Source organism: Danio rerio, chromosome 4, assembly GCF_049306965.1.
Source record: "Danio rerio strain Tuebingen ecotype United States chromosome 4, GRCz12tu, whole genome shotgun sequence".
Lineage (NCBI taxonomy): Eukaryota > Metazoa > Chordata > Actinopteri > Cypriniformes > Danionidae > Danio > Danio rerio.
This window is the reverse complement of record NC_133179.1, coordinates 17,472,181-17,495,696: the sequence shown is the minus strand read 5'-3', so window position 1 is coordinate 17,495,696 and position 23,516 is coordinate 17,472,181. Positions and strand designations below refer to the sequence as shown.

Sequence of the window (23,516 nt, the reverse complement as noted above, 5' to 3'; positions counted from 1 at the left end):
TTTAATTGTTATTTTTAAATGTTGTCAAATTCCTTACAATCAATCTAAACCTGTTAAAATACTATTAAATTTAATCAGTTAAAAAATATGAATATGGTATAAATGTATCTAGCTGTAGAAAAAGCAGAATCCAATTAGTTGAATTCTATGAGATTGGTTTACTTAATATTTGGGGGCAAAAATGCCTCTGGATAGTCCTAACAAATATCAATAACTAGTTTATAAGTTTAGTTATGTTAAAGGTCTGTCATTTAAATGGATTAAAATAAAAATATTTGCAATCAGAATATATAAATCATGTGTGTTAGTTGCCTAAGTAGTGCAGAGTGTAGAATGAAAAGTTCAGAAATCAGAGATCCGAAAAGTGTTGTGTGTGTGTGTGTGTGCGTGAGGATACATATTAAGCCAATAAAATATACATTTTGAAAAAGAAAATGAGGCAACCAAAGTAAAACTTGCAGATTTTTATTTCTACTCGAACGATTTGATACAGAATCTACAATGCAACACTTCAGGATTTTATCCCAAGATTATAATTAAATCTACTTAACAGTACTTCTGCTTAGAAAAAATCTCTGTTTAGTTATTGACAATGGGCATTGTTTAATAATAAGCAAAGATCTTTTTGTACAGTTTGTTTACAGTTATATATACATTAAAAACCGCCAGTGGATGCTTGCACGAGGCAGTCCTGTACATTTCATGTTCACCAGATCGCTGCATTGGCTGAAAGTTGGAACCGCCCATCACTTTCGGTTTTATACAAATGAAATCAGATCATTTACATACACTTAAAAGCGTGAGAGATTTCCCAAAGTAAAGATGTTTGATGAATGTTTCTGGATGTATTACTTTGAAAAAAAGTACAATAGCATTATGTGTGGTCCTTGACGGTTCAGAAATGCGATAAAGGTGCTAGTTTGAAAGTTACAAAAAGAACTGGCATAGAAAAAAAAGCGTTCTTCAAAATACAACGAAACAACCCGAGGTTCACAGTTTCTAGTATGTACAAAATTGTATATGGTTGTTTGAGATATAGGCAAACTGAAGGACGAAACTGAGGTAAATGAGGGCAGCCATGCGGCACGAAGGCAAGTCTTGAAGCAAGAAAGCGGCTGGAACTTGAGTTAAATATTGGTCACACTTAATAATAAACTGCTCCTGCATGTACGAAGCAGAATCAAAAATTAAATGCAGTTGATTTTCTTATATACAGTTGAAGTCAGAATTATAAGCCCCCCATTTTTTCTTGTTTAAATATTTCCCAAATGATGTTTAACAGAGCAAAGAAAATTTTCACAGTATGTCTGATAATATTTTTTCTTCTGCAGAAAGTCTTATTTGTTTTATTTTGGCTAAAATAAAAGCAGTTTTTAATTTTAAAAAGCCATCAAAATTATAAGTCTCTTTAAGCTATATTTTTTCGATAGTTTACAGAACAAACTATTATGTTCGGAAATGTGTTAAAATCTTCTCTTCACAGGGGGGCTAATAATTCAGAGGGGCTAATAATTATGATATCAGCTGTATACATGTCAATTTTAATAAATGAAATGTTCACATATGGTGTTGTCTATACTAGATCTGCTCTAAAATTTTGTCTCCCAGGATACACAATGTCACATTGATTTGATTAAAACAACAGAAATGATAGAAATGCAATAAAAATAGTAATATTGTGAAATATCATTACGATTTAAACAAGATTACGGTTTCTACTCCAGTTTTCAGTGTCACATAATCATTCATTAATCATTATAATATGCTGATTTGATGCTTAAGAAACATTTCTAATCATCTCTGCAATATAGTTTATAGAATTTTCCTGCGAAACGCAAGAAAACTACTGGCCAAAGCCATTGAATAAGAGTAACAGATAACAAAAATAAATCTATATAAAAAAGTGTCATATACCGCAATCATATAATTTGACCCAACATATTATATTTCTAAGAAATTTGAGATTACTCCAAATAAGTTCAGTTTTGACCTCGGTTTTAAACCATTTTAATCAACAGAATGTTTTTTTCTGCATGAAGGGAACGACATATTCACCATGGCGTTTCACTTTTAGTAACATGTGAAACAGAGCCCATGTAAATAAAATAAATAGTAAAATCGAATCAAAAGTGTTACTGAAATCTCCACTATTTGCAGTGAAATCTAGTCTTCATTTCCGAAGCAGAAAAAGCGGCCCATTGCAGGATAAAATGAGGACTGGTTTTGTTCTCAAAGCAGTCAGTTTGTGCAAATAAAAGGCCTGTTGTTTAGTTTAGCTATTCAGACGGGGAGGAGGAATACAAAAGCTTTAGCGTGTCCAGCAGTCGACACCGTCATTAAGGCCTCCAGGAAAAAATCACCTAGAAAAAGCACGAGCGTTCTCATTAACAGCGCCATTTTAAATAAGTACAAAAACCACTGTACATTTTTTTTGTCTCCACAGAAAATACACTGTGCGTAATGTACAAGCAAAAGTAAATATCAGCACTTTGGTGTGGGCTTCAGATTAGCTACCGGCTCAATGTAGCCACGGCTACTGTGCGTCTACTTTCTCCAAGCACCACGCTGAGAAAAAAAAAAAACATTGAGAAACAGTGGTTCACAGTGACGGGGCGACAGAGGAATCGTCTGCCGGGACGAACAACGAAGCTTCTATTGGTCCCCGAATTACACATCTGTGCTACGAACAACCCTCGCTTGAACAAAAACAGGCCCCAAGTTCACCAGTATCAGCGACTATCCATACAGTAAACCCAAGATTATCTTACAGTACACCGATTTCTCCCATTGAAAGTTGTGTAAACGAGCAGGAATGACCTTTAGGGTGATGGTTAGCTGCTGAAAATGGGACGCAGCGGCCCTCCTTTATGTTTCTGTCTGTGTAGGATCACTATCTGGGGAGCTTTTCTTTATTTTTAGAGCTCAATCTTCACATACATTGGAGTAAAAGCCAACCGCATGCTAGTTGTTTGCTTCATCAATTGACAATGACGTTGGCATTGTGTCTTGATGACAAGGAGGGCATAGGTGCTTGTTTTGCTATTGCTAAACCCACTTTGAGTTTAGAGATGATTTGGGGCTTATCTAAAATGATGTGTTCAGATGTGGTCTCCGGCTAGTTTGGGTGTCCACCAGGGGGAGCCCTTCTCTAGAGTAGCGCAAATGTTGACTTGAGGGATTATTCGGGAAGGTGCAGTGACATCACCTCGGGCTTCATTTTGAAGTACTGGTTGAAGCGGAGGACTGCGTATCTGTGAATGGAAATGCTCAGGTGAGAATGGAGTTGTTTTGGATGTTGGTTGTGTTTTAGAAATGGGAAAGCTTACCCCAAGAAGTCAAAGTCAATGGTGGAGTACTGAGCCTGGATTAATGCCCACAGTCCCCAGAAGAAATGTGACGCCTGGGGAGAAGAAAAAAAGGGATAGTGTTTTTTTTTTTTTTGTAGATTTTGCATAGAGGATCATAAACAGATCATATAACAGATATCACTCTATATATATATATATATATATATATATATATATATATATATATTTTTTTTTTTTTTTTTTTTTTTTCATAATAAAGAAAAATATTTTTCTTTTACCAGAATTAGTTACAAAAATGAAATTTATTTTTGTTTACATTTGTTTGATAGTTATAGTATTTTTTAAGACTTATAACTTATTATATTTATCTGTATCTTTAAATTTTATAAGTGTAATTTCTCTTTAATGAAAACTATTTTAATAAAACTAGACTTTTTTGTTATTATAATAATTATAATCAATAGGTAACAATAAATACTACCAAGCAAGCTCTTTTTGTTTTCAAAAGATGTCAAATAGATGTCTAAACATAGTCGTCTTGGCTAAAACAAGACTACATTTGGGCTGTCAGTGAAAATCGAATAGACATTTAAGAATAGGCCGAAACTAGACTAGTCATCAAAATAACATAAATCAATAAGTACACATATAAAGTCTGTCTATCTATCTAATCTAATCTAGTCTGTCTAATCTATCTATTTGACCACTAGTCTAGTTTTGGACTATTGTTAGATGTCTATTAGATTTTCACTGACAGCCCAAGTTTAGCCTTGTTTACCCACGCTGTCTACACTTAGATGTCCATTAGACATCTATTAAACACAAAATTGTTAGCTGGGTATTTTATAAAACTAGACTTCATTGTTATTTTATTATTAATAATCAATAGGTAACGATGAATGCTACTTTAATAATATGACTTTAATAAAACTTAATAAAGTCTAGACTTTATTGATATTATATTAATTATAATCAATAGGTAATAAATACTACCTAAATAAATAAATACTACTTTAATAAATACTGCTTTAGTAAAACTAGACTTTATTGTTATTATATTAGTTATAATCAATAAGTAACGATAAATACTACTTTAATAAAAATAGACTGTTGTTATTATATTATTAATAATCAATAGGTAACAATAAATACTACTTTAATAAATAAATACTACTTTAATAAACTAGATTTTATTGTTATTATATTAATAATAACCAATAGGCAACAATAAATACTACTCAAATAAATAAATGCTATTTTAATAAAACTAGACTATTGTTTTTATATTAATTATTATATTTGTTTTATATTAATACTATATAATTATTTAAGTAATTAGAATTACTAGATTATTATTTGGTTATTAGAATCAGCATTAACTTAAATTAGGTAATCATTTAAAAATAAACATTCATGAAAATTAATGTAATACACTTATATTTTTGTTATTTTTATTTGCAAGACATATCTAAGAAAAAAGGAGAAATGGTTAAAATACTAATGTTTAATGCACAAATCCTGATGTTTCTAAAGAAAAAACAACAGAATTCATTTAAAAAACACCCGAGTTTTATTTTAATGTATTTTGTCAAAACAGGACTAAGAAATATTCCTGACAAGCTTTGAAAGACTCACCCCTACACTGGATTGAAGCGTGACAGATTGTATGTTGTATTGTTGCTTAGAAACATTTGACCTACGCCTTTCTAAGCAAAGAATGCTTCCTTTTAGTGGAGCCATTAAAAAAAGGAAAAGAAAAAAAAGATAACCGCATGTAAGTTGTTTGTGTTGATTCTGGATCACTGACAGCGAAGTAAAAGCTTATAAAATGTGGCATATAGATATAAAAGCCCCTGTGATGAGACTGAATCATGTGAGTAAAGATCACGGGTCTGCCTGGCCTATAATAAAGTCTCTATCCTCAGTGTTTTTCGCTCAACTGCACAGAATAAATGTTTGTCTCTGTCCGAGTCAAGGGTCCTGAACTCCTCAGACACAAATCTCAGAGCACATTCAGAGCATCTTTTATAACGCTCCATGTCTCGGGCGTCTGAATATGTGAAAGCAAAAGCGTGACAAATTAAAGCAGAGCTGCAGTGGGCGACACACACCTACATTCGTGTAATACCACCAAAGGCCTTGGAATATGTAAGACATATTATGTGACTGTATTGTTTAATTCACTTTAATTATTGTTTTAGCCAGTTGCATTTAATGTATTTAGGTGAAATTCCCTACTGTTCAAAATTCAGTCTTGATATTCAACTAATTATTTTTAAAAATCAATTTACAACATGGCTTAAATTATTGGTTCAAAAATACTGCAAAAACTGTGATAATTAAGAAACATTTAAATAACTGCTGCTTTATGTTTAAATATACTTTATTTCTTTGATTAAAAAGCTGAATTATCCCTCACAAGTACAGTAATTCGAAATACTGACTGTGTTCATTTCTAACCATTAATTCCTCATAAATGCACTCTAAAAAACATTATTTATTTAACGCAATGGTTGAGTTAAAATTTGTGGGTGCTTTGTTGTGTTATTTTTAACCTTTATTTGGTTATTTGTTAATAACATGTTTTATTTGAAAGTATTATTTTTTATTTGTACTTTCTTTTTTAACTGAAAGTACCTTTGCTGTGTGCAATTATTAATTTAGTCTTTAAAATAAAGAATGGCTTATGATTATGGATGCTAAAATATAGCTGTGTTGTTCAATACTTTTGTAGAAACTGTTTTAGGGTTCTATAAATAGAAAGTTAATCTAAAGTACATTTATTTGAAAACATCTAAATGACAGTACATTTTTAAATAGCAAAATATATAAATCGGACGAGTTATTGTAAAAACAATGTTTTGAGACTGTATTGTTTCATTCGAGTTGATTCTTATTTTAGCCAGTTGTATTAAAGTGAAAGACACTCATTTTTCAAAGTCTGGGATTAAAATCAAACTAATTACTGAAAAAAATGTAGTAATTTACAAAAAGGTTTAATTTATAAAAAATACGAAAATACTGCAAAAACTTTTTCTATTTGAATATATATTTTTTCTTTGATTTAAAATCTGAATTATCCTTCACAAGTTATTTGAAATACTGATTTAGTGTTCAAGAAACATTTCTAACTATTAATCACTCATAAATGTTCTATTTTAAAGTAGTTTTTTCTTTATTTGTACTTTTTTCAATTGAATGTACTTTTGCTGTGTCACTTTGTGCAGTTATTATTTTATTCTTTAAAATAAAGAATTGCTTATGGATGCTAAAATATAGCCGTGCTGTTTAAACTGTTTTAGGGTTCTATAAATAGAAAGGTTATCTATAGTTATTTGAAAACATTTAAATGACAGTAAATTTTTAAACAGCAGTATATAAATCAGATAAGTTACTGTATGAACAATGTTAAGTGACTGTATTATTTCATTAGAGTTAATTATTTTTTTATCCAGTTGTATTTAGGTGAAGTACACTACTTTTCCAAAGTCTGGGTTTAAAATCAAACTAATTATTGAACAAAATCACAGTAATTGACAACAGGGCATAATTTATAGGTTTAAAAGCATGAATAAACATTTAAATAACTTAAAACTTCTGTTTTCTGTTTAAATATAATGTAGTTCTTTGATTAAAAAGCTGAATTTTCAGCTGCAGTTATCTCTCACAAGTTATAAGAAATACTAATTTAATATTCAAGAAACATTTCTAACTATGATCACTCATAAATGTTTTATTTGAAAGTTTTTTTTTCTTAATTTGTACTTTTTTCAATTATATGTACCTTTGCTGTATGCAATTATTATTTTATTCTTTAAAATAAAGAATTGCTTATGATTATGGATGCTAAAATATAGCTGTGCAGTTTCATATTTTTGTGGAAACTATAAATAGATAGTTCATCTGAAATATAGTTATTTAAAAACATCTAAATGACAGTAAATTTTAAACGGCAATATAAAAAGCACTTTATTTTCTAAAATTTAATCTAGCAAATACCAAAATTCAACATTAAAATTAGACTTCAATGTTTGAAGTGTCTATAATAGTTATAATAGTAATAATTATCGTTACAAAAATTAATTTATTTAATCAATCACTGTTAATGAATGAAAAGTAGAAACTTTCCATCATTTAGCTTTTTATAGAAAATGTGCATTGTTAATCTCCACGCTTTCTGGAAGGCCTCAGAAACGAAAGCAACAAAACGCACAAATGCGTCCGTCACATTCCTCTGGCCTCTGTTTTAAAGTCTCTCAAGGTCTCTCTCAGGGACAGGTGTGAAAACAGAGCCTCCTTCTATTTAGTTTACCATTTCTGAGAGCCATATGATGATAGTTTCTTTTTTTCCCCCCCATTTCTTGCTGCGACAGAAGGGAAATGATAAAAGCAATATATCTACCCTACTTTTAACACATCTATCCATCTCAAAAGATTCAATAAAAAACACAAACCACTCTTTCCTCTAATATCATCATAAAAAGAGTCAGTGGTCAAAAACCACAAAATAAAAAAACCCAGAGACCTTTACATTAAAGCAGGCGAGAGGTCAAGGCTACTTTCTGACGTCGTACAATCACTATTCATACCTTCGTCTCCACCTCAATCATACGATCCACCTGCTAAATACTTAAACCGCTCACGGTGTTCCAGTTTAAAGAACGTAATTACATTGAAAAAACAAAAGTCTGATGTTTAGTTTGGCAGAGTGCAGATGGATGGAAATGCGTCACGGTTCCAGATCGATCCAGTTTGGACTCACCAAGGCGAAACGGTTGACTTGTACGTACAACAGCTCCACTTCAGTGTTGGAGACCTGCGAGCCTTGTGATTTGTACTCTTTGTAGGCCTCCAAATAGGCCCGGAGCCACTGCATCTGTAGCTCCCGGTCAGGATATAGGGTGTAATCCACTTCATTCAGACCTGTCAATCAAAACAAAGACACACCCATGTGAAATCCCAGTTAAGCTGTCTCTTTCATTCTGTGCAATTATCTTCATTTTAGGTCTATATTGCATTACCTGCAAATTCATTGAAGTGATTCCCAATGTCAAAAGCTTGGTAATTGTACCCAGCATATTCGTAGTCAATGAATTTCACATTTCCTGCAGGAGGGGAAACAAATAGGTGTTTGTTTAGAAGAGCGAACGGGCACGGTTTTCTTATCCCTTGTTTCTGTAATAATCTATTGCCTGTATTAGCAAACCAACGCTATATATGGGCATTATTATCTGACAATTTAAATGACTGATCAAATGACATCTGGGAAAAGGAGTAAGGATTTGCATTCTGGTGCAAGACGAGAAAGAATACACAAATGAGAGAAGTAAGACATGGGGAGAGAGTTCATGCACGTATAGCATGCATTTTGGGAGGAAAAAAATAGCATGTTATATTTGGGCGATTCTTCAATTAGGGAAACTTTTTCAGTTGGTTTCATTTCATTAAAAATATTTTCTTCACTTCCTGTAATCTCCTAATTGTGGCTATCGAAGGTTAGTATCAGGTGTTTTTCTTTTAGAAGGGGTTTATGCACCAAATTATTTTGAGGCTTCTTTAGAACAAGAATCATTTGATTCTCACAAAATTCTCGGTTTTACCCATTTGTTAGCAAGAGGTTTTTAATCCTTTAAACTAGAGATGCCCAAAGTAGGACCCGCGGGCCAAAGTTGGCCCATTGTCACCTATGATTTGGCCCACCATCCTATCTGAGAGGAGAGTGAGATGGAGAGAGTTGGGGCGAATGCTTTTAACACAAAGATCGTTATTTCTAATTTTAACCTTTTTTGCTTGTTTTATTGCTGAGCTACAAAAAAGCAAACTGAAATAAAAGGTTTCAATTAAATTTAGTAAATGAATCTTTTTTTTAAAATGTAAATACTTTTATTAGACGGACAGGACTGTGCAGAGCACATCAGCAAGCAAATCAAGGCAAAAACTAGTGTAATTCTGTTATAAATGAGATTGTTTTGTTTTTACTAGAATAAGTTCGTTATATTATTGTATTAGTTCATATAAAGCAGTGTTTTTTAGTCATTTTTAAACATTATTAAATAAATCAGGATATTAACCATGGCGAATATATTTACGTTCAACCCACTAGCCTCAATCAAGTTCAGTTTTTGGCCCTTCATGAGAAAAAGTTTTTTAGGCTATAATAAAATGTAGTATGATTACATATTCTGTCATATATTTTAAAATTACATATTAAGTGTCATTTTATTTTTACACAAACACATATCCTTATGCTAAAAGTCAATTAAACATATTGACTTTTTCACAAGTTTTTAAAAACATCAAAGCAGACTTACATTTAATAAGCTTTCTGTGCATATAAAATCAGTTTTTAAATTCAGTTCGATTCAAGTTTATTTGTATAGCATATTTTTATAATAATTATTGTTTTAAAACAGCTTTACAAACGGTGCACATCATTGCATTACGATCAAATTAAGTAAAAGTTACAATCAAATAAAAGTTATTATATGTAAACATAGCTAACCTGCAGTTTTATAAAAGGGATATAGGGGATGTCTACAGTATGTGTACATGTTTACTGAAGTGTATTTGTAGTACATTTGTTTAATGTATTTCATATGCACTTGTGTATTTGTTTAATGAAGTGTTTTAGTTAAATTTTTATTAATTTGATGCAGAGGCCAAAATGGGACGCGTCATTCTCAAACACCGATAATGCTATTCTCAGGTACAACAGTTTTAAAGGTGCTGTATGTAAGTTTTTGACTCTTCTAAATCATAAAAATAACATAATATGTTATTATATTTAAGAACCATGCAAAGTGAACAAACTGTTTATCTAAAAAACAATGCTAAAGTCAAATATTCTGCTTTTGATAGTTCCGTGCTGGAATGTCTGTCTTTGTTTTGGTTCTTTTAACCCACCCAATGCCAGTTTAGCCAATTATATTTCAGCACCCTGGGTTAAAAATATAAGTTTCAGGTTTTGGTTAGAACAAAAACTCTTTTTAATATGCAAAATATTCCTTCTAGCATGTGCCGTTGCTTTTATTTAGACTGTTTAAATCAGCCTTTAGGCCTTACAGTCAGGCACACTGCTGTTGGCGTCGTCAATCTAGCAACCTGCGCTTGCATTTGATTTAAACAAGTTGCGCAATACCTAGTTCAACTGCTGGGTGTCAAACTTACATACTGCACCTTTAATATTAATAATAATAATATGATTATTAGAATCATTACGATTAAAAAGACTTAAATTACAGGACAAAAATTAAAATAGCTTTTTTTCTTTCAAAACTGAATCTGGAAAATGCCAAAATTCAACATTATAAATGTGAAAGAATCAAAAACAGACTATAATTTAATAATAATTATCATTGATTTAAAAAAAAAAAAAAGTAAATTAAATTGATGAATCGCCCATTTACATGAGTCTTCTGAGAGGAAAAGTAGAAAACTTGCCATCTGTTTTTTTTTTTAAAGGAAAATGTTAATGTCAGTGATTTCTATAACATTTAGAACACTATAACACATATGATTCCTACTTGACTACAAATTAAGCGAGCGAGCAAGTTTCCAACATTTTCCAGGAAATCTTGTGACCGGTGAAAGAAAGAGACCCTTACGCACGCAAACAAACAAGTCCTTTGCTCTACAGGAGAAAAAAAAACACAACAGTAAAAGTAAAATGAGAGTTAAATGAAAATGAGAACAAACAATTCAGGTTAGACTTGAGTTGATAGATTTTAGAGAATGCAAAATAAAGAGGAGACGGTCGAACTGTAAAAACCACAGGGCTGAAAAGACAGAGAGGGGGGGCACAGGAGAGAAAATGGGCAACATTGGCACCTAGTGGCACAAAGCCTGTACAGCAGTTGACTAGCAAGCAATAAATGACTCAGTCAGTCAGGTGATGTGCATAGTGTTGACTTCAGAACACAAAGCCTTACTCCTCTCGCTCTACATAGATATGTGTAATGCATTATCCATTAAATCACTGCCTGGTCTGTTTACAAGTAACATTAGTGCACCTAATGTGTCTTTATGTTGCCTTGCATTCCCAGTGCTTTAAAGTTTATGATGTGTAATGTAAAAAAAAAACAAAAAAAGGTTTGATTGACATTGGACAGAAGTGTTGGTCTACAGAAAAAGACACGTGAGGTGGTTACCGGACCCGGTGGCGTCCTAGCGGGACACACTGAACACCTCCAGTCAGTGGCTATAGCCCTGTGCAGCAGATGAAGAGATTTGGGCAAACTCACATCTGTCACAGAACACACACAGCTTCACTGCAGAGAGGCCACTGGGCACCTCCCCCTTTAAGAACAAACACGGCTCATCTCATAACCACACCCCCACCACACAGCTTCCCCATTGGTCCATTAGCAGCCAACGAGGCCCCGACTTTACTGGCTCTATGCAAATGCCACGGCGGCTTCCTGTGCGGGTCAAGCCAAACTTATTTGACTCCCAGAATGTCGACGAAAGGCAAGAAAAACAAGAATGTTGTCGGAAAGCTGAAGTATTGCGTAACGCTCATATAGGGAAGCGGAGGGGGCTGAGTGTGCAGGGATGTCAAAAACGTAAACATTTGTACTGTAAAAGCTTCCTCCCACCCCTCGCCTAATGTGTTGGAGGAAGTGGCTTTTTTTTAGTCTGAAAACAGAGCCTCCTTCCTCTCTCAAGTTCAAATACAAACAATGTGGCCCAAGGTTGAAGTTGCCTCCAAAATCTGTACTTTGAAGCAGACTCCCATGATTGAATTGCTAATGGTGTGTTGTCGAATTGCTCTGTGTAACAGCTTTTAAAGGCAACTGATACCTTTAGGGCGACTATTACTGTACTTTCTGATGATAATCAGTTCGAGTGCTGCTGCCGCCTCAAAAGGAAAAACAAAAAAGACAAAAGTGAGAGACAGGAACTACACATTCTCACACTGTGGCTGTGGCAGGGCAGCCATCTTCTCTTGCTCAAACTATATCAAGTGGGTCATTCCTGTTATGCTGGTGACTTTCAAACATGGAATATAATTTTTATAGCGGAGCCCACTTTTTTTTAACATTAAATTAATTGTAATTCATTTATTTAGTATAGTTAATATGGAGCCAGATCAGTCTCAAAAAATAATCCATTTACAAAATACAATTCAGCACAATTCACATTTACAAAATCCAATTTGTCAATTTTTATACACACAATTTGAAAATTCACATTTTATTATTATTATTGATATTTTCACCAAATTAATTGAATTAGCATATTTTTAAATCGTATTTTAAATTCACTAATTGGATTTGTGTATTATTGAATCGTGTTTTGAAGTTACGAATTTAGATTTTTGTATTTTTGAATCGTGTTTTGAAGTTACGAAATGGATTTGTGTATTTTTGAATCGTGTTTTGAAGTTATGAAATGGATTTGTGTATTATTGAATCGTGTTTTGAAGTTACGAATTTAGATTTGTGTATTTTTGAATCCTGTTTTAAAGTTACGAAATGGCTTTGTGTATTTTTGAATCGTGTTTTGAAGTTATGAGTTTGAATTTGTGTAGTTTTGAATCATGTTTTAAAGTTACGAATTGGATTTGTGTATTTTTGAATCGTGTTTTGAAGTTACAAATTGGATTTGTGTAATTTTAAATCGTGTTTTAAAGTTACGAATTGGATTTGTGTATTTTTGAATCGTGTTTTAAAGTTACGAATTGGATTTGTGTAATTTTAAATCGTGTTTTGAAGTTACGAATTGGATTTGTGTAATTTTAAATCGTGTTTTGAAGTTACGAATTGGATTTGTGTAATTTTAAATCGTGTTTTAAAGTTACAAATTCGATTTGTGTATTTTTGAATTGTGTTTTGAAATTATGAATTGGATTTGTGTAATTTTGAATCGCGTTTTAAAGTTACGAATTGGATTTGTGTATTTGTGAATCGTCTTTTGAAATTACAAATTGGATTTGTGTACTTTTGAATCCTGTTTTAAATTTATGAATTGGATTTGTGTATTTTTTAATCATTTTTTGAAGTTACGAATTGGATTTGTGTATTTTTGAATCGTGTTTTGAAGTTACTAATTGGATTTTTGTGTTTTTGAATCTTTTGTATTTTTAAATATTTTTGAGACTGATTTGGCTTCATAAGATAATACTTAATAAAAGTCATTATTCTTGAAAGCATGACAAAATATTAATATCTTTTAAAATTCTGAGCTTAAAAATATTTTTACAATTACTATATGTAGATGGTATATTATTTAAAATATTGAGTGCTTGTTTGTTTCATGCTTGCTTAAGTGTCAAAATATTTATATTGTTTTCTTACATTTGTATTACTTTTGATAATTATATTTTATTTATTGTATGTTATTGTTTCTAATATAACTCAATCAATGATACCAATGATTTATTTTAAAACACAGTTATATTTAAGCTTAGAATTGAGCTATGTCCTGCCATTTGATTAAAAACAGTTAAAGTCAGCATGTTTCTGATAGTCTGGTGTAGTGTTTTACAGAGATACTTCCTTATTTTGTAGCACATATCGACAGAAATACAAATGAAAAACTGCACAACAGGAATGACTGGAGTCAAACTCGCATTCACTCTCCATCCTGTGGCTCAGGGAGCGGCAGACAGTCACCAGTCTCTACATCATGAATACAGTAAACATCATCACAGCAACATTCCCCAAAGCAAACACAAACACACATTTGCATTTGATTTCAAAACCAGAAAACACATTTAATGGATTCTCCTGATCCCTTGATGTAACTGTAATTTGACCGCCCTTTAGAGGAAAGGACGTCCATGCTATATTTCAGAGGTGAAAACACTAAACTTAAGCCTACCTTAGGCAGGGGGGGTTGGGGAAACAAACTCTGTGGCTGAAGGAAACTGTTTGTTGGACTCACCTTCCTTTTGGTTGTAGATGATGTTCTTACAGAGCAGATCGTTGTGACAGAGAACCACTGGAGAACCCAGTTTAGAAAGGTTCTGCTGAAGCCAGATCATCTCGTCTCTGAGACATGCAGCACTGGGAACTTCATTGTTCAGTCTGGGCACAGAAAAACACATGCATGCATTCAGAAAACACAAATACGCTTTTGTGTTTATGTCTGACAGAATTAAGGCAGATTGTACCAATACCTGCCTTCCTCTCTAAGATAAAGATCTCCAAACCCTGCATGAGTTTTGATCTATAAATAATAATGTAACCGCATAGACGTGCATGCGTCGTTTGCTCTTGCGCAATAACTCAGGACTTAATGTAATCTATTTTTAATCCAACTAAACCTGAACTGTAACTTTTGCTCATACTTGAAATGAAAACAAACATCTAGTAGAGGAAAAAAAAGCTAAACATTCCATGACCCAGTTTAGCACAAATAAGCAGAACTCACATTTCCTTTAAACATGATAAAGGTTTAGTTGATGTGCAAAAATGTACCAACAGATCTTATAGTTTTTATGAACTTTGAAAAGGAATTCATTATAGTTCATACTTTTCAGCCAATTCATCCTTTCATTGTGTTGTTTTATTGTATATAAATCTTGCTTATGTAGTTTAACAAATTATTCTATCAAATTATTCTAACAAATTATTCTATCTTGCGTAGTATTTCTGTCATATGTAAAGCACATTGATCTTTAAAAAAGCTCAGTATAAAATAGCTACTAATTTTTTTTATTTTACAAAGAGTATTTCTGCTGAATGAGAAATAAAAAGGCCAAGAGTGATGGTTTCTGTTCTGTGGAAACCTGTGCAAACACATGTATCTGTGCCATGATGAGTCATTTTATTTAACATTGGCATGACTTCTAAACCACAATTTAAGCAAACATATTAACTAAAATAACACGCATCATATATTTAAAGAACCTGCTGTACTTCACCGTACATCAAAGCAAAAGAAGAGATGTGAACATTCTTGTATTGACAGCTTTTATACATGTTTATACGCTGTTGAACATTTTATGCAAGGGTGTTTGTTACACTGCATGTTCTTTGCAAAAGAAACGGGTCAAGACAAAAAGATTTCATAGATGGCTATATAAAATGCTCAATTATACCGTATACGGTGCAATAACTAAATGTAAAGCTCACCTCTGGTCCATCTCAGGGTCTTCAAAGTGTGAAGGAACAAGAGAAAAGAACTTGCTCATCTTCAGCCAGAGACCTGACTGGGGCACCCAGCCATTGTGGGCATGAATGGCATGGTATTTTGCCATCTGCCTCGCAATGTGCCTGTAAACATGATTAAATAAAATCAGTTTATTATCAGGTTTAGATTCAACTATTAGTTTGACATTTTAGACACTAAAATATGTTTGAGATCGGCACGATAAAGGACATTTATTTCGGAATGGGCTCATTTAACAATCAAAATTATAAAACTGAATCAATTCCCAAAGTACGCTTTAGTATTTATACCATACATGCAGTGTTTCTGTGTACAGGCGCTTGACAGGTGCTCACTAGTAAAATTTATCCCTATGTCCCTAAATGTTATTATAAGTAAAAAGTATGTTTGCACTGGTAAAGCTGTGGATATCTTTTAATCCCCACACACATCAATTGCCGTGCGCTTTCTTGTTTTTCTTGTTCTGCCTCTTCTGTTTCTTTTCTGAATGACCACAAAGTAAGTAGTGCATATACCATTTAAAGCACATCTAACTGTGCTCAGGAATGTTTAGTATTCCATTTTTACACTTTCTGTTAGTTGATCCTAAATAAACACAAAGTAAATGTGTTGTTTTTTTTTTTTTAAACCAAATTTGGCGATTCATCATTTTTGTGTAAGTGCATTATTGAGCTGATTCAGTGCTGAAAAACCAAGAAGGAACTTAAGGTGTTTTTTTCAGAATGCGGATCAACGGCTTGGTTTAGAGCCAACTTTTTATAAACAAAGTAAGTTGTGCAAAAACAATTCAAAGCTGCATCCAAAATTGAGCTGTGTGCATACAATACTGTACAGCGCTGCTGATGCACTCCCTGTAAACATATCCTAGTGTATTTGTGAAATCTGAAAAATATATATATTGTGAAATATAAATGTGTTTATTATTTTAGCAGGCATTACTTTAGTTTGAAGTTTTAATATGATGCTCAAGAAACACTTACTGTTATAATAAATGTTACTTGTGCTGTTTAATACAGGGTTTCATCAAGTCAAATGTAAGACTTTTTAAGGCATTTTTAGGGCCATTATGAATGAAATTCATGGCTAAACGCTAAGGATTTTTTTTCTTATGGCCCAGTCAAAACATTAAAAAAATATTAGAAACAAATGTTATTGTAAAGATTTACAACATTTTTATAAATATAATTATAGAATTAATAAATAAAATAGAGTTATAGAGTTAATAAATAAAAATTTGTCGAAATGATTGGATGAGTGTTGGCCTGATTGGGTAGCTTTACATGGACAAAGGAAAATAAAGACCTGTTTAAAATGATTTAAGACTTACAACACAATATTTAAGTGAGTTTAAAACTTTTTAAGGCCTAAAATTTTTATTTTGATATTTAAGATCAAGGTTTAAGACCCCGCGGATACCCTGTAACATTCCCCTTATACCACAATGCATTTTTAAAGGGACAGTTCACATTAAAAAAGAATTTTATCCTCATTAACTAATACTGAAGTGGTTCTAATCTTTTATGAATTTCTTTATTTAGTTGAACCCAAAACAAGATATTCTGAAGAATGTTAAAAACCAGCAGCAGTCGACATCGATAGTAGGAAAAAACCCACCAAAATTCTTCAGTATATTCTTCTCTGTGTTCAATAGACAAAAGAAACTCAAACAGTTTTCTAAGAAATGACTGAATTTGTAGTTTTGGCTTTATAAGTATTCTTTCATGAACAGAAACTTCGAAATCCCCTATTTAAAATCTCTAATGAACATTAATACTCTGACATTTTTAATCAATTTAATCCATTAATGTTGAAAAATTGTATATTTTTCCACTAAACCCCAAACGTTTAAATCCCAATGCATCTAAAATTGCCTAACCGCCAACATTTAGTCATCGCCCTGCTAACACAGTAGCCTTGTTCTCTCACAGCTGTCTGAGACTCGACACTTACTGGCGGGAGGCCTGGGTCAGTGTACAGCATAGATAGAGAAAGAGAGAAAGTGCAGTGCGTCATCGGTGTCTTAAAGGATTACTAGGTACGGTTTGGGCTTGTGTGACAAGTGTCTGGCTAGCTGGAGGTCAGCGCCGTTATCTCCATCGCCGTCTCGCCAGCCTGAAACAATTAGCTCAGTATTACAAAGGATGATCTGATGATCACCCAATTCTCTAACCTGAAGATGGCGGGGCTGCGGATGTGCTCAGGCTCCAGCGCTACACCCTGTAGAAACTCATAGCATAGGCCGTTGTTGAATGTACAGTAGAGGCGCGGGGCGCATCGGTGCGCCTGCAGGACACGGAAGCTCTTCACTTCGTTTTCACGGTCCACGAACAGTTCCGTCTTGTTCCCATAAACCCGCACCAGAACCACCTCCTGCATGGACCCACCGACATAACATCCAATCAGCTTGTTCGTAATGCCATCTGTGAACGTCTAGAGAAAGAGGAAGGAGAAAAAAACAAAGGGGTCATCATCATTTTTAGCTCACTCAGATGGTTTGAGGTTAACCAAATAAGTTGTGCATTAAAAAAACTCTTTGTTGTGATCAGCATCACATGCTTCGAGTTCTTCTTCCGTTTTTTTTTTTTTTTTGTCACCACTATTTATATTCAAATAAACCGAAGGGATAAATCACCAAACAAATTACCTAATAGCTCATTTAGGATCAAACCAACACAAAAGCAGGTGATTCCGCGTGACGGTGTTGAACAAACTTGCATTGTTTGCTCATGTAAAAATGGAGTGTGTTTGGAAGGCCTAGCATTCCAGGCCACAATCATCAGTACTATCTGGGATTGACTGGCAGTGGGCGGAACGTCAGGAATTTGATTTCTGCCAGGGTCAGAGGAGCCTGGCATGTGCTGAGCGTTCGATTTTGTTTCAAAGTTGAGGAAAACAACTCATTTTATATCCAGTTGCTCTCCAACACGCGAGCAACGTGACACACACCTACTCACTCTGTTTATGCAGGGCAACACCGTTCCGCACCTCAGGCTAAACACTGCTGAGTTTACACAAATATAATTACATACTGCTAACCCATCACTTTAGCGGAATCTTCATGGTGCTTTTTTCTTAAAAGATAGTTCTTTTTTATTTATTTATTTCATTTTTTATATTATTATCGTTTTTTCTTCTCTCTTTTATATGTCCTAAGAATGTTTGTGTTCTCTACATGTATCTACAAGCATTACGGTTGCTAGAAATTGATGGACTTTTGCACTGCTTCGTACTGCAATGTTATAATAAGTGAAAAAAAAGATAGTTATGAAAATTATGCCATCATTTACTCAGCTTCATTTCACTTCCTGAGTGTTTGTTTGCAAATGCAGATCAAATTATACATGTTAAAGAATGTCTTTCGTGTAATGAAAGTCAAAGGGATCTAACTTTGTCTGGATGTTCTTCAAAATCACTTCAACTTTCAGAAACAAAATCTCCTGTTGATTGTGTATGCAAAATAATTGCATGGCTTCCTTATTTTTTTTTCGCTAATATTCTGTCATAAAATGCAGGTGAGCATGGTATGGATATTCTTCTGATTTTCTTTAGCTGTCATAACAAAAAAAAAAAAAAAAATGCTGTGACAGTATAATCGAAATGGAAATTTCCACTTGGTTATCTTGATCCAAAATGCAGAGTATGTTCAATCCAATGCCATCACTAAGCACCTGAAAAACTTGATTCAAGGTGTCGCCCTTGCTGCCCAGCTAAAAAAAAAAAAGATCTCCACAGATACGACACAAAGGAGCTGGAAACCTGAACTACCACATTGTTAATGCTGTGGTCTGTAATTATTGGTCCTGACTTCATACATGCCAAGCTTCCAAGAATCTCATTCCTATGCTGCTCGTCCGGAAAGACCCAAAATCTTCTAGCTTCTAGGAAAGCAACAAGTCATATGCAGTGTATTTGTTCTTGGAAAGTTGCTTTTGTGTAAAACTGTGTTCAATCATTAAGTTATTTTCTGTTCTTCATTGTGCTTCCACCCATCTCAGGTTAATCAATCATGAACGCACAGCGCTCGGGGGCATACAGAGCAATGAATTGTCACCATCACAGTAGCACACACACCTATTTTGTGTACAGTAACTTCTCTGGATTGCAAACAAATACCTTGACTTTGACAATCCTTCACAAATATTGACTTGAGCCTATAGTTTAGAAACAGGAAATGCTGTTTGACCTAAATGCACGGATGCAAGTAGATGTTTCCTCATACTTTATGCATGTTGTCCATGTTTCAAAACTATGAACTGAATTAAATAAGGATAAGGTCGCACCCATATTCTTATCGAGCACATTAAATGAATAACAGCTTATAATAACTTTAATTCAGAACATCATCTAGCATCACTACCTACTTAATTAGATAATTAAATGGTCATATATTTTTTATTTTTCCGTCTTTTAAACTTCAGATCTCATTCTTTTTTATAACAAGAACTAGTGAAGCTGGAAAAGGCAATAGTAAAATTGTGACCGAATTTCTTACACCTATTAAATACACTCTAAAAATGCTGAGTGGCTTCGATCCAAATAAAAGCAATCCATTGGACGTATATTTTAACTGAGCTTTAAAACAACATTTGAACAGGTCCTTAGTTGACCCAAATTTCGGCTGAAACTACATTTTCTAGAGTAACATTTTAGTGACATTTGTATTAAAATGAACAGAATCATGTTTAATTTAGAGGGAAAATTCACCCAAACATTAAATTTCTGCAATCATTTACTCACCCTTCACTTGTTCCAAACCTGCTTTAACTTTCTCCTGTTGAACACAAATGATCTACTGAAGAAACCTGTAACCATTGACTTCCATTGTTTTTTTTTCCTACTACGAAAGTCAATGGTTACAGGTTTCCAGCATTCTTTAAAATACCTTCTTTAATGTTTAACGGAAGGATTGAAACCGCACATAAGTGAGTAAATAGTCATTATTTTTTTATTATTGGGTGAACTATCCCTTTAACTAGAATTACACCAGGATTCTACCGCTGCACTCCAGTCCGCCTGATATGCTAGAATGTTCCACAATCTGTAATATTGTTAATGTTAATCGTTTTATTCTCTTTTCCTCATCTGTTAAGCTGCTTTGGCACAATCTAAATCAGAAAAAGCTCTACAGAAATAAAGATGACCTGACTTGACTTGAAGTACACTTTCTAGAAAAACTGTAATGCGCACCAGCAACCAGTACAAGGAAGTGAATAGTTCAACGAACAACAAACAAAGGTGGACAAAACCCAAACTTTGGGTTAATTTTTTACAATTTAAATATCTACTTAGTGGTTGGGTTTGTCCATATTTACTCATCTGACCAAACAAACATTCATGGATTAAAGTAAGACAGAAATAGTTATTTAGGTAACCATTTGCATAGCATGAATTAACATGAATAGATTAAAGGTATTATTTATTTTCAGAGTAGCATAATGTATAATAACTAGTTACTCATTTTAAATTGTAAATACTGCTCGCTAATCTAGTGATTAAAGTAGTTAATTAAGTAGTAATAACATATTAATAGTTCAAAGAACCATTGCATTTGTTTAAAAAAAAAAAAGCAAACAACAATGCACAAACTGGAGGATCCACCTCCCACCTGCTTCCCTGTGCAATTTTGCGTCTTGTTTATTACTGTTGCATTCATCTCCTGGCAATTGTGCATTAGACGCTGTTTATCATGCATGCACGAGCCGGATGTTTTAATGAATGAGTGTGTTTGACAGCTCGCATTGGCTGCTGTGTCTCTGCTGAGCGCCATGGTGCCGAAGGGCTCATCTGGTGACGCAGCTCAGGATTTGAAGGCGCAGCACGCGTAACTACGCTTTCTGCATTATATAAGACGTCAAACATGCCGCTGTCACCTCGTGATGACTTTCTGCTTTTAGATTGGGTCCGCGTGCGACCACCTGAATGTAACGGCGAGAAAAGACATGAGAATTACCTTCATTTTGACCTCCGAAGGCTTCCAATGGGGTCTGAGTGTCTTGATGAGTTTCAGCGCCCCGGCTCTATAATCGTGCTCATCTACCGTCACGTCTAATTTTGGCACCGCCGGCGAGCCATCTGGGACGTGGATGTAATTGGCCATTGCTGAAAAATGCTCTCTGTGTTGCTCTGAGACGGGGAGGATTCAGTGAATGCGATAGACTCAAGCAGGGTGCGGATTTAAGGTTCCTCACGGCTACGCCTCCTGTGTTGTGTTGTTCGATTCTCGAATCACTCCGTTCGTTTTCACGATTCAAATGAACCGACTCGCACAGAGCTTCGAACATAGAGGAGGCTCAAACATAAAAATCTTTTGTCATTTTAATTTTTGCGCATTTTTTATCTTATTGACTCTTTAGAAAGTTTTAATTAATACATTTAAAAGTTCCAAAATCTCTTAAATCGCCAAATGGTCAAGGTCTAATGTTTTTCATTACATATTTAATGTTTTAATGTTGTTAAACGGATAGCTAACACATAAATGAAAATTTAGTTTTACATTCACATATAATTTACTTTAATTTAGGTGAAGCCTCGGTCTTTGTTGATGTATAAAGTCAACCCATTGTCTAACGAGACATTGAAAGTAAAAAAATATATATACATGCAAAAATAATACCCTTGGCTCCTGGCTATGGCAAAACTATTCACTTCTAAAGTCGTTAGTGTATTGTCAGGAGCCACATGTATTAATTTTGATGGTCACACTTTATTTAAAGGTGCTATTAATAAGTCATTAACTATGACTTTCGCCTCAGTAAACCCCTGATTTGTTGCTAATTACAGTTAAAAGTTAGTATTTGGGTTTAGGTATTAGGTATGATCGGTAAGTTCATACAAAATATATTTAGAATATATTTATAATGCACTTTATACGTACAAATAAACAGACAATAATTTATTAATAATCAGGTAATAAGCAACTAATTATTAATAAGAATTGCTCCATAAACTAAAGTGCTACCATTTTGTTTTGCCTGGACATATATATTTTTGACTCGGACTTCTTGGTTGTCAAAATGAAACTACACCAAGAAAATTGACACAAATTAACAAATATTCATTTTTAAGTTAAGTATCCAGTTAATTTAAGTGTTTCTGAATAAAAATATTTTATATAAGGTGGTATGTGGCTTGAGAATCTGTGTGGGAAGCATTTATTAATATGTTATTACAAAAATGTCATTACGCCAAACATTTTCATTTCTAAGTGAACTAACCCTTCTAATCACCCATTAGGCAGACGATCATAACCGACCCACAGCTGTGTAAATATAAAATATAAACATAAGTATTTTATTAGGTAACTTCAGCGATGGCGTTTGAACCGGTTCATAATAGTGAATCATATGAACGAACCGATTCGCTAGAATGATCGGGACCTCTCACACCCCCGTGTGCTAGGAAACAGTCGCGGTGCATGCTGGTACAACATGACTCACACGCTGATTTGCATCTGAAGCTTTCAGCGTTACTGTGTTACTAAGATAATGCTCAAATGAGAGAGGCGTCCTGTGTTTGCATTTCTGTTTTCCCCTCATGAAAATGTGTGCTTACAGTAGATCTTCATCTCTAATGGCCTTTAGCAAGATTTTCAGAGATGCAATTATGTAAGATTTGCAAAAAGCTGTGATTAATGAGTCATAAGCACTGCCTTTAATTTGGATGACGTTTAAATAGACATTGCAATGAGAACATAAAACATCTATCTATCTGTCTGTCTATCTATCTATCTATCTATCTGTCTGTCTGTCTGTCCGTCCGTCCGTCCGTCCATCCATCCATCCATCTATCATCTATCTGTCTGTCTATCTATCTATCTATCTATCTATCTATCTATCTATCTATCTATCTATCTATCTATCTGTCTGTCTGTCTGTCTGTCTGTCTGTCTCTCTGTCTATCTATCTATCTATCTATCTATCTATCTATCTATCTATCTATCTATATCTGTCTGTCTGTCTGTCTATCTATCTATCTATCTATCTATCTATCTATCTATCTATCTATCTATCTATCTATCTATCTATCTATCTATCTATCTATATCTGTCTGTCTGTCTGTCTGTCTGTCTGTCTGTCTGTCTGTCTGTCTGTCTAT

At 33.7% G+C, this 23,516-nt stretch overlaps 1 protein-coding gene across 4 annotated transcripts; it reads right to left on the bottom strand.

The window, feature by feature from the left end:
- Window positions 1–449: 449 nt before the first annotated feature.
- Window positions 450–21,572, bottom strand: etnk1 (ethanolamine kinase 1). 4 transcript variants are annotated; one of them, XR_012402051.1, is made up of 9 exons: window positions 21,373–21,572; window positions 17,593–17,852; window positions 15,386–15,526; window positions 14,193–14,335; window positions 11,456–11,550; window positions 8,330–8,413; window positions 8,071–8,231; window positions 3,327–3,400; window positions 450–3,251 (listed from the first exon to the last, which is right to left on the bottom strand). XR_012402051.1 is itself a non-coding variant. In XM_684379.11 (8 exons), the coding sequence occupies exons 1-8, from the start codon at window positions 21,517–21,519 to the stop codon at window positions 3,179–3,181; spliced, it is 1,083 nt and encodes a 360-aa protein (XP_689471.3). In that variant the 5' UTR covers window positions 21,520–21,572; the 3' UTR covers window positions 450–3,178. The 4 variants fall into 4 exon arrangements, 2 of the variants coding, with proteins under 2 accessions (XP_689471.3, XP_009298589.1); XR_012402052.1 differs by having other exon boundaries at window positions 11,456–11,513; XM_684379.11 differs by lacking the exon at window positions 11,456–11,550.
- Window positions 21,573–23,516: the final 1,944 nt, after the last annotated feature.

What these genes read in the sequence shown, in the direction of transcription:
- etnk1 (XM_684379.11), bottom strand. Translation starts at nt 21,519, where the DNA reads ATGGCCAATTACATCCACGTCCCAGATGGCTCGCCGGCGGTGCCAAAA. An exon ending in CTTCGGAGGTCAAAATGAAG is followed by an intron (nt 17,853 to 21,372) that starts GTAATTCTCATG and finishes CTCTTTCTCTAG; the next exon opens with ACGTTCACAGATGGCATTAC. An exon ending in AAGTCAACCGTTTCGCCTTG is followed by an intron (nt 3,401 to 8,070) that starts GTGAGTCCAAAC and finishes TCTTCTCCCCAG; the next exon opens with GCGTCACATTTCTTCTGGGG.